The 12,184-nt window shown below is 37.9% G+C and overlaps 1 protein-coding gene across 39 annotated transcripts in view; it reads left to right on the top strand.

Moving 5' to 3' along the window:
- LOC108032711 (meiosis regulator and mRNA stability factor 1) overlaps positions 1 to 12,184 on the top strand; it is a 430,692-nt gene that overhangs the window by 349,141 nt on the left and 69,367 nt on the right. Inside the window, exon 10 of one of the 39 annotated variants that reach the window (XR_007765278.1) lies at positions 10,199 to 10,215. The exons of 35 other annotated variants lie outside the window; for them this stretch is intronic. Coding sequence is in view for 3 of the 4 variants with exons in the window: in XM_050890039.1 (XP_050745996.1) it covers positions 11,950 to 12,024 (75 nt within the window). In the remaining variant the exon portion in view is untranslated. Of the gene's footprint in view, positions 1 to 5,966; positions 5,985 to 10,198; positions 10,443 to 11,949; positions 12,031 to 12,184 lie in introns of those variants that run through there. 3 more of the 39 variants (XM_050890039.1, XM_050890041.1, XM_050890044.1) reach the window with 3 other exon arrangements.

Genomic DNA, 12,184 nt, shown 5'->3' with positions numbered 1-12,184 from the left:
TAGATTTCAAGCCATCTGAAGAATGATCCAATAACATACAGTATTTGGCGAAAACTCCATAATTCTGCCAGCAAGATCCCAAGTTGGCCAAGATGGTGAAAAATCTTTATTAACCCATCTTTCGAAAAACTTCCCGGACTATACACCGAATAGATTACTACAAAAAATTATTATTTGATGGATGCTGAACAAATATTCATCAAATATTATAGAAGTGCTTATAGTCAAAAATACGAAATTACATATTAATAAAAAACACTTGTCTGATAAAATTTCGACTCCCTACAATTGATGATATTTTAAATCAACTAGGTCGAGCAAAATATTTTTCATGCCTTGATTTAATGTCAAGTTTTCACCAAATTGAATTCGAAAAAAGTTCACGAAATATAACGTCGGGCTGCAGCTTTCGCAAAAGTCTTCTTTTCTCTGCAGGTAGTATATAAGTCGGAACCAGCCGGATCGAAGAACTCTCATGAAATAATCGAATCAAAAAATTTAAAAAATTATATCTTTGCTGTTTTTTAACATATAACGCTTGGAAATAACATTTTTTAATAAGTTCTAAATTTCAAATTAAATTTTATTAAAAAAACAGACAGTTCTAATCGTTTTAGCCGTTTGCGGGCGCTAGAGTGAGGCGGCAAACATTTTTTTAGGTCCATCAAAATTTTGCAAAAAAAAATGTTCCAGCATGACAACTGTGGACACCATATTTTTGGGCGGTTTTTGGGCGGTTTTTGGGCGTTAGAGTTGACGTGGCACATTTTTTCGGTCAATCGAAAGGTATTGAAGAGACAAATACATTTCAGTCAAATTTTTTCTATCATAAAAACTGTAGACGCTAGGCAGATTTACGCTGATTGTAGGTGTAGAGTAGGCGTGTCAACAATGCTGAAACAAACTTGCGCTGCGCAGGAAGCACAGGAATCTGCATGCATGAATATTCTAGATCTTATTCTTTCCGTGATCTCGGCGTTCATACGGATTTCAATGGTAAGCCCCAGTTCCAAGTAACACGAAAGTGACTTGAATTAGAGGAGTAAAATTTGCGAGGAGTTGAATTACACCACACAAACACCAACAGTAGTAGTAACAGATGTCCGGCACGGCGATGAGCGGTTGGAGTGGGAGGTTTTGGAAACCAAGGTTGTAGAAAAAGAGAAATTGGAGACCAAGGTTGGAGAACAACATATTTCGAAGACCAACATTGAAGGAGAAAAGAGTTTTGAGATTAAGTATGGAGAATGAGAGAGGTTGGAGACCAGTGGAGACTTTGCGGACTTTGGATTTGGGACTCTGCCGTCGACTTTGGACCGGGAAAGGAAGTGTCACAGCAACGGAGCGGCACAGAGGCGTGTCACATGCATCAGTGGAACCAGCGCGTCAGCAGCATTATGCAGAACTTCGATTGAAAACTGTGCGCAAAATGGAAATAACGGTTGCCAAAGGCGCTAAAGAAACACATGTTTCTGGCAGCTGGATCAGTCGATCACGAGGAATCAAACTATAAATATCAGTCGAGATATCAAAGTCAACCCAGTGATGAACAAGGGAGCCACAACAAGTCAAGTCGTTGAAAGGAGCAAGGTCGCTACGTCCAGACTTTCGGGATTGGGGAATATCAGGAATCTCCGAATTGAAACACAGGTAGCTGTGGTCGAAAGGGCTTCACACGGCTAGGTCAAGGCGATCTGTTTATCCTTGTGAAGTAAATCCTGGCGTTAGGTCTGGAGAGTCTGCCAGACTTTGAGCAGTGAAGGCATGGGACAAGAAATCGTGAGTGTATCTCTGCCCAAGCACTACTTTGGCGCGCCTTGGCATAAGCCCTGTACGTCAAATGGAATTTGAGCAGGTCTTGGCGCGATCAGCCAGAAAGGAAGAGCGCTCGATTCTGAATGCTCCTAAGCGGATTAATCCGGATCGGCGTAAACGAGCCCCGAGTATAACTACCCAGAAGGGAAAGCGGTCGATCGGTACGGTCTCCAGTGGAGTTGTCTAGAAGAGCCCTACGGTTTCGACTTGTGAAGTCCCGGATCGGCGTATGCCCGAAACCCCGAGTACCAGAAGCCACACAACATTCAGTCGCGCAGTCAGCACATCCAAGAGCAGTGCGCAAGCCAGCCACCACACCACGACAGCTATGCAAGACAGATCGAGCCCCGCCGAAACGTCACGGACAGTAAGCAAAAGAAAGTTCGTTTACACTAGGCGTAGAAGCGAAGCCTGCCGAAAGTGCGACGTGTACGGACACTGGGCGCAGTGATGTCGACACCAACGCCTGTTGTTTCGCAGTGCTTGTGGGGGACTGTTAACAACAGACGGGAAATGCCCAGCGATCTTAGCCGCAGAGAGATGAGCGGGGCTCCCAAGGTACTACCTCTTCAAACTAACGGGTTAGCTGATCGAGGAGGAGCAGGAGTTGTCCACAGTCTTGACGATTGGTGGAGGCAGAAATGGCAACGAAATTTTTGGAGGCAGAGCTATCGAGCAACACCATAACGGGGTCATCGAGCATGGTAGAGCATCAGATCACATTGAATGATGAAAAACCAATCAAAAAACGATACTATCCTTATAATCCGAAAGTTCAAGGGGAGATCAATGCGAAGGGGCACGATCATCCAACAAGCCCGTACAACTTTTCCATCGTGTTGGTTAAAAAGAAAACGGGAAAGTGAAGACTGTGCGTCGACTTCAGGTAAATCTACGCAAAGTCCGTAAAAAATGCCTATCCAAAGCCCCAAATAAATCGTGTTCTCGACCAACTGAGAGAAGCACGGTAAATAAGCCGCTTCGACCTAAAGGATGGGTACTGGTAATTCCCATTCAAAGAGCGCAGAAGACAGTTCGCGGCGTTTAAAGTGCCGGGAAAAGACTTATTTCAGTGGAGAGTAATACCATTTGAACTACATTCGGCATCTGTGACCTTCCAACGGGTGCTGGACCGTGTGATCAGTCTCGAAATGTCACCGTACGCATTTGCTTACCAGAATGGCACCGTAGTTATCGGGCGCATGCTAGAAGAACACAAGGCTAAGGTTATGCCAATTTTTCAGGAAAAAGTGTTTTATATTTTGGTCATCGAGTGACAAGCGAAGGAATAGGTACGGATCCGGTGAAGGTAGCAGCCATCGCCGAACTAAAGTTACTATCAACAGTACATGAGCGTAGCTTCATGGTACCGCATGGTACCTGACTTCGCAAAAATAGTTAAACCGCTTAAGGATCTGCTACGCAAGGACAACAAGTGGGTGTGGACGCAGGCATTCGAAAAGATAAAGGCAAGACCCTTTACTGGCGTCCCCGGATTTCGATTTATGCTGCGAGTGGACGCGAGCGACTACTGCATCGGGGTAATCTTGACCCAGGAAACTGAACGAAGCGATCTCCTCCTGCGGAAGCTTCTACAGCCGTTGCTGGATTAAGGAAATTCGCGGAAAGATAAGATAAGAATCCGGGTGCAAATATACCGGGACTACGTGATAGAGGGTGACACCCTTTACAGGAATATACCTCTTATAGCGGTCAGCGAGGATGTTACAACATAGAAGATGTGTGTCCCGAAAGCTCTGCGGGAAACGGTGCTGAAGGAAAACCATGACTCACCGGCGGCTGGCCATGTTGGAAGCCGAAGGTAAATAGTAGCGCTGTTCTACTGCCCAGGAATGCCCAGAGACGCTCGATCCCACGTATGAGGATGCGAGACAATCCGAATCAGATGCAGGCAGCTGACAAATTCTGACGACTTTGTCGGACCCCTGGCGCGTTTAAAGCACTTCAACCAAATGCTGCTGCTACTGCAACACGAGACGCTAGAATCCCTAAAAAATACTTTCAGGGAACGCATAATTACGATGTATGGGGTCCCTAAAATAGTCATAACATACAACGGAGTACAGTTTGCCGAAATGAGAACAAAGCATCAACAGCAGTTCACGGCTCCGTACACCCCGCAGAATAATCCAACCAAGAGAGCAAATAGGACGGTGAAGACAATAATAGCGCTGTTCGCAGGGCGGGACCAAGGAAACTAGGACAAAAAATGGCTGAAATCCTGCTGGCAGTGCCCACAAGCTTTTCGGAATTCATAGGCTACACACCGTCGTTCATTAAGAACCAACATTACCGAGCGCCCTATACGACAGAAAGACCTTAAGTAACCATCTGAGACTGCGGAGGAGAAGGACCACAAACTCCGCAATATCTTCGAGATTATAAGACGGAATGGAATGGAACGGAACTATAAGACGAAATGGACGCCAGCGGTGGGTGACGTCGTGTGGGGCAAGGAACACCATTTATAAAAAGCGGCCGAGGGGCTCGCAGCATAATTTTCCCCAAGACACGACGGATCTTAAAAAATCATAGATTTTGCGTCGCCAAAAAAATACAAAATACAATACGTAAACACAAAAAAAACGGAAAATTATTTTAAGAAAGCTGATATAGCAGCTCGAGCAAAAACAATGTTGAAACTCAAAGGAAAGCTCCAAGGATTTTCAAAGGACACTACGAAAAGACTTCAGAGACAACTCCATGGATTTTCAAGGGACACAATTCCGAGGATAACTCCAAGGATTTTCAAAGGAGACTACGAAAAGATTCCAAAAGTAACTCTAAGGGTTTTAAAGGGATAAACGATGTATCTTTAAGGACAAGTCCAAGGATAATGCAAGTCACTACGCGGCAACCACATACAAGGAACAAGTCAAGGATAACATAAGGACGACAAGAACGCACAGGAGAACCAAACCTAGGTACAGATCAGAAAATTGTTCTGGTACAGGGCCAAGCGAACTCGATGGTGGAGAAGGCGCATCACAGCATGAACAATTCAAGCATCCAACGAGGATGGGCCACTTCTTGGCCAAGGGAACGGGGCGTTGGAGGAGACGGAACCCAGCACGAATAATGCCTTCAAGTATCCAACGAGGATGGACAACTTCTTGGCCACCCACTTTATAAAGGGCGACGATCGCTTCGACACCCCCCAACCGGAACCGTACTTGGTTGGCAAGAATACGGATGTAAAATTTCGTGGGTAATCAGCGCACGTACTTCCCGTATCCCCCACCGCAGGCCAATAAACCAATAAGATCCTAAAGAGTCTAGTCAACATTCGCAAGGAGTCGGTACGTTTCGGAAAGTAAAGACGATGGGCGGCATTGTTCTAGCCCATGAAGAAGCTTGATCTAGAGAAAAGGAGAAAGAAGGGATGAGTTAGAAAAGAGTGAAGAAATTTGGAAAGTTATCCATGAAAGTTGCATAATCACTATAAAGCAGGGAATGGAGCGCCTCGATAGGTGGTCGATTGGCACTGGCCGATATTGCGATCGATAGGCACACAAAATGCAATCATAGTGTATGAAGAACACCGCGGCAAGCAAGTAGAAACGCAGCCCCAGCTAATGGGTATGAAGTCCCCAGTAAGAACAGATGGAGGATCAACGTAGGCGATTTGACAGAAGGCCGCTGGGCTATCGATAGCTGATGGGTATCGGTGCCCAGTGAAATGAGATGGAAGATTGACACGGGAGATTTGAACGAAGGCCGCTGGGCTATCGATTACTGATGGGTATCGGTGCCCAGTGGGATGAGATGGATGATGGGCTCGGGAGATTTGATTGCAACGGAATTAAAAGCGGAGAGGGAACGTCGAGAAAGCAAAGAGGGAATCAGCAGGAGCATCGCAAGGACTCTATGCCTAAGATGTAATAAAACGCATGAGAGTGGGAGCGAATTTTTATTAAATGTTTCTCGAAGTAAATGTTCAGTTGATACACAAAAGTTCTCGTTTTCAGTATTAATTTAGCGTTTCAATTTTGTGCTTTTGTAGCACGTCTACTTTTTACCACAATTTTATTCAATCAAATCAAAATATCGAAAATAATACATATTTTTCTTAAGTTAAATACCAAATAATTCAACATCTTTTTCTTGAATTAAATACCAAATCCTTACAGTAGGTGTGGAATGTGAGGAGTTGAATAACTCCACACAAATCCCAGCAGCAGTAACAGCAGATTGTTGGCAGTATTTTATAGTGACATATCTATAGTTCAACGTACTCCTATGCACATGACTACACACCCACACATATGTATACACAGTTACCCTCGAGACACCCTTTAAGAAATAATAATCAAGTCACGCTCTAAGAAATAAGAATCCAAATTTAATTGTAAACAAGCCAATGGAAAATTACCAAGCTATAAACAATCCACAGGAAAACTACCATGAAACAAAAACCTCAGCTTGTAGACTAAACAATTAGAACGAGCCGCTGTTCAGACTATCGGCACGTTCCCACAATTCAGGATACTCAGATTTCGGGACCCAAGTCTGGAGTCCAAAGATAGAGAGTCACTCAAAAGCAACAAAAGCCACTTACAAAAAGCTCTAAAGCTGAAAAGCGAGGTATGATCCTAAATGAAGGAGGAGTTAGGAAGCGAGTTCAGTTTGAGATTTGTCAATAGCAAGTCGGTGTTCTTTAAAGATAAAAATTGTAACCAGTTTAAGAATAAGAAATTTAAAAAAGTTTTTTTAACTTAAACGTATGTTGCAAGAATTTAATTCGGTAGGATCTCAAAAAGTCCTTTAAGAATCACCGGTACTGATCAAAAAGAAGGATAATACTATACGACTAGTTTATCCTGATCAGCGTAAATTCCGTGAAAAACAAGGAAAATAAAAAGATATCCGCAAAAGAATCCGTGTGTAAATCATTCGCACGCAGAATCTGAATAAAATCCAAATCGGTCAATACGCGCTTAATTTAAAGAATTATAAGTGCCTATATTGAAAACAAAAATGAATTAAAAATCAAAAATCCAGATCGGTCAATACGCACTTAATCTAAAATTAAAAGTGCCTATATTGAAAACAAAAAGAAAACGACAAAATGGCTAATCCATCAGCGCTACCACAGCTGTCCGAGATTCATTTGAATCAATTGATCGGGCAAATTAAGGAATTGCCATACTTTGATGGAAATCCAGCAGAGCTAAGCCGGTATATCGCCAGGGTTGAGTACCTCCTACAACTATACCCTACCCCAGATGCCAGACAAGCTCACATCATATATGGAGCCATCGAAAGGACCATTGTCGACTCAGCGCAAGCAGTCATCGAGAAAGAAAAATCCAACGCTTTGGTAACTACAAAAGCAGCTCTAATCAAGGCCTTCAAGGACCACAGGCCTTATGAAGACATCATCATGTACTGGATGGGACACCCCTTACCAAGGAAGCATCAGTAAGTTCGTAAATGAACTTAAGCTTAGATCTTCAAAAATACATAATAAATTAGAATTAGAGTCAGACCCAACAGAAAGATTTCTTAATATACAAGCTCATTAAATAAAACTATTAAGGATTGTATCGAGAGAAAACTTTCTGACAGATTGTATAATTGTTTATCCAAAAAAGATATTACAACTCTTGCCAACCTAAAAGAAGCAGCAATGATTCTAAGTCATTGGGATGCAGACCCATTCGAAAACTATAAACCTAGACGTCATGATAATCGAAAGTATTCGGGAGGTTCACATTATTATTATCAAAAGTTTAATTCTCAAAATTACCCAAGGCATAACAATAACAACTCAAGGGATAATATTAATTCAAATAATTCATCAAATTATCACGAGTTTAGAGAAACCTAGATCAAGGCAGGGCACAAAACCCTTTAAATTTCCAGGCATCTACTTCAAATAATTCTCCTAGTGCACCTGTTAAAAGACAAAGGGAACAAATAGAATGTACGTAAATTTTCAGCAAACTGCCTTGGATACAGAAAGTGTTGCCCATATGTCAGAGTAATGATTAAGGAAAAACTCTTTAGTGCTATGATAAATACAGGGTCATCTATTAATTTAATGACAAAAATTTCGCAGAAAATAAAGAACAGGAAGAAAAAATAAAAGTGTATAGAATAAATGGATCAATGGAATTAAATAAAAGTGGGACATTAGATCCTTGCAAAGTTTGTCCTTCTAAACAGAAATTTTATTTACATAAATTTTCTGACAATTACGATATTTTGATAGGCACAGATTATTTAAAAAAAAAGTAAAGCAAAAATAAATTATGAGGAAGAAACTGTGATGTTAGGAGACAGCTTACTTTATATAAAGTATGGAGAAAAGGATATGGAAAAGGATAAGACCGCAACAAAATGCCTTAATCCACCATCGTTTGAAAAGAAAATTGAAAAGGATAAGACCGCATCAGAATGCCTTAATCCACCTTTGTCAAACGACCAGTCATTTAATTTTGCCATAAATAAAGAATGAATTAAAAGAATGTAATGATAACAGGTTAGAACACTTGAATGAGGAAGAAAAAGAAAGTTTAAAAAAGGTTTTATTTGAATTTAATGACATTCAGTAAAAGGAAAGTGAAAATTTGACTTTTACAAGTACGAATAAACATTCAATTCAAACCAAGCATGAAGATGAAGATCCAGTATATAGGAAACCATATAAATACCCTTAAACTTTTGACGAAAAAGTCAATAAACAAATAAATGAAATGATTGAACAGGGAATAATTCGTAAATCAAAATCTCCCTATTGTTCACCAATCTGGATAGTTCCAAGAAGAGCGATGAATCCGGAAAAATGAAATTCAGATTAGTAGTAGGCTATAGAAATTTTAACGAAACCACTATAAATGATAAATTCCCAATACCCAGAATGGACGAAATATTGGTCAAATTAGGAAGATGTCAATATTTCACACCCATTGATTTAGCTAAAGGATTCCATCAAATTCAAATAATTGAATGAATAATTTATTAGAAGATTTAATCTATAAAGATTGTTTAGTATATCTAGATGATATTATAATTTATTCCACTTCATTGGAAGAACACATTCTATCATTGAAGAAAGTTTTCCAAAAACTACGAGATGCCAATTTAGAAAAAGAACTTTTAGCAATCGTGTGGGCTACCAAATAATTTAGGTCATATCTATTCGGCAGGTCTTTCGAAATATTAAGTGACCACAAACCTTTAGTTTGGTTAAATAATATCAAAGAACCAAATATGAAATTACAAAGATGGTAAATAAAATTAAATGAATTCGACTATCAGATAAAATATTTACCAGGAAAAGAGAATTACGTAGACGCATTATCTTGAACCAAGATAGGAAAAGGAAACGAAAATACGACAGAAGTGACACACTATTTTCATAAATTAAAAACTAAAATTATTTATAAAGAAATGACAGAAACTTCAGCGAAAGAAATAATTAAAGAGTATTTATGTACCAAAAAGAGTGCAATTTATTTCCTTGACGTCTCAGATATTATTATATTCCAAAAAACTTATGTAAAAATTATCAGTGCAAATCATTTAACAATATTAGTGAGATGACAACAAGATATGAAGATATTCTGACTTAAACAGACTTTAAAAAAAATTCTAAAACAACACAAAGAACTTTTACACCAAGGGATTGAGAAAATTTCCAAATGGTTCTTAGAAAAATATTACTTCCCTGACTATCAAAAATTAATTCAAAATATATTAAATGAATGTGAAATTTGTAATATTGCCAAAACAGAACATAGAAATACTAAAATAACATTTGAAATTAACCCAGAAATTCAGAATATAAGGGAAAAATTTATTATGGATTTTTATATGGTAGGCAAACAACAGTTTTTATCATGCATAGACGTATATTCTAAATTTGTTACTTTAGTGGAAGTAACAGGTAGAGATTGGTTAGAATAACATCTAGTAAAAATGATATTTCAGATATAGAAAGATTCCACAAAACAGTAAATGAAAAGTTAAGAATCATAGGAAGTGAATCAGATATTGAGAATAGATATACCAAATTCGAACTAATCCTTTATATTTACAATCATAAAACCAAACATAATGTAACAAAGCTGATATTTTTATGTATGCAGGAACCCCAATTTACGACACACAAATGAAAAAAATAACAGAATTGAAAAATTAAATGAAAAACGTCATGACTTTGAGATAGAGCTAAAATATAAACAAGCACCATTAGTGAAGTCTAAGACTACAAACAATTTAAGAAAACAGGTACTTTAAAGAAAGTTGACGAAAAACATTTTGAAGAACCTAACAGGGGAAGAAAAATAATACATTATAAAACAAAATTTAAAAAGAAAAATAAAATTAATAAAAGCAAATATGATAATAATTCCAGGCCAACGGAAGGAAACGAACGGACCAATGAAACCAAAAATTTTGTTTATTATATTAGCAACTGTAATTCAATTGACAATCGGACAAAGTATTGAGATAAATCCTATAAAGGCTCAGAATGGATACCTCATATTTAAAACAGGATCAGTAGAAATCCCAACTATTTACGAATACCATTATTTAGACGGAAAATTAATAATTTAATAGACACTAGTGCTCAGAATACTGAGTTAAATAGGATCATAGACGTTATAAACAATGGAATTGAAATAATTAACAACCTTAAGGAAAAAGGAGAAAGAGATCAACAGGTCAGCGTATTAATATTTAATTTACAACATTTCACCGAATATGTAGAAGACATAGAACTAGGAATGCAAATGACAAGGTTAGGGTTATTCAATCCCAAATTACTAAAACATAATTATTAAAAAAAAAATGAAACCCTGAAAAATTGTTAAAAATCAATACTTCTACTTGGCTCAAAACTGACACAAATGAAATTTTCATTATTTCCCATATCCCTTCAGAGATAATCAAATCTCCTGTTTTTGAAATTATTCCTTATCCTGGCGAAAATAATAATATTCTAACAGAAATATATTTGAAAAATGTTTCCTTTATGAAGATAAAGTATTTAATAAAGAAACAGAGAAAAAAGTAACTGACGAATGCATAAACGGAATAACTAGACAAGATAAAAATTTCCAAACTAATTATGTTGAACCCAATATTTTATTGACATGGAACATCCCTAAAACATTGCTAAATCAAAATTTGCAGTAATAAAGAAATTTCTATTGTCGGAAGTAATATCGTTAAAATCCTTAATTGTTCAATACAACTAGATGAATACACTCTTTCTAACTCAATGTTAGATTTCACACAGAGCGATTATATAAGTAATAATATAACAAAATTAGGACCATTGTCATATATCCAAACAAAAGAAATAATTGAATCACATACAAGATATTATAATGTATTTCAAACAATTACTTTAACAACTTTTAGAATTATTATTATAAGCATTTTATTGTATTTATGGTATAAATTTAGGAACATACCAAGAAAACTTAAAATCAAAAGAAGAACCACCACAGAACACAGAAGTTGTAAACGATCTACCTAATCAAATTAACGTAGAAGAAAACATTATGTTATATCCAAGATTATCCACTTGAGGACAGGCTAAATTCAACGGATGGGGGAGTGACATATCCATAGTTCAACGTACTCCTGTGCACATGTCTACACACCCACACATATATACAGTTACCCTCGAGACACCCTTTAAGAAATAATAATCAAGTCACCATCCAAGAAATAAACCAAGCTATAAACAAGACACAGGAAGACTACCATGAAACAAAAACCTCAGCTTGTAGACTAAACAATTAGAAAGAGCCGCTGTTCAGACTATCGGCACGTTCCCACAATTCAGGATACTCAGATTTCGGGACCCAAGTCTGGAGTCTAAAGTCCAAAGTTAGAGAGTCACTCATTAGCAACAAAAGCCACTCACAAAAAGCTCTAAAGCTCAAAAGCGAGGTATGATCGTAAATGAAGGAGGAGTTAGGAAGCGAGTTCAGTTTGAGATTTGTCAATAGCAAGTCGGTGTTCTTTAAATATAAAAACTGTAACCAGTTTAAGAATAAGAAATTAAATAAAGTTTTTTTTTAACTTAAACTTATGGTGCAAAAATTTAATTATATGTACTTAAAATGAACACACTGTATCACTTTTTTGCAGTGTTTACATAAACGAAGTCCCGGTCATATACCTAAGGGTCAGCATTCTGTTGCACGCGCAGACCGCATAACCTAACTCAAGTATATGCATAAGCTTTAGCGCTCCAGCTTAAGGGAGCTCAAGAAAGCTCAAAGAATAATAAAAAACAAGTTTTTCCTAAGTTACAAAAAAAGATAAATTACGAATAATATTCATAAGTAAAGAATAAGTATTTATATCTAAGCATGGACATACT

This window comes from Drosophila biarmipes, unplaced genomic scaffold (genome assembly GCF_025231255.1).
Source record: "Drosophila biarmipes strain raj3 unplaced genomic scaffold, RU_DBia_V1.1 ptg000015l, whole genome shotgun sequence".
Classification (NCBI taxonomy): Eukaryota; Metazoa; Arthropoda; class Insecta; order Diptera; family Drosophilidae; genus Drosophila; species Drosophila biarmipes.
Note: the sequence above shows the minus strand (reverse complement) of the source record. Positions and strands in the feature narration are given on the sequence as shown.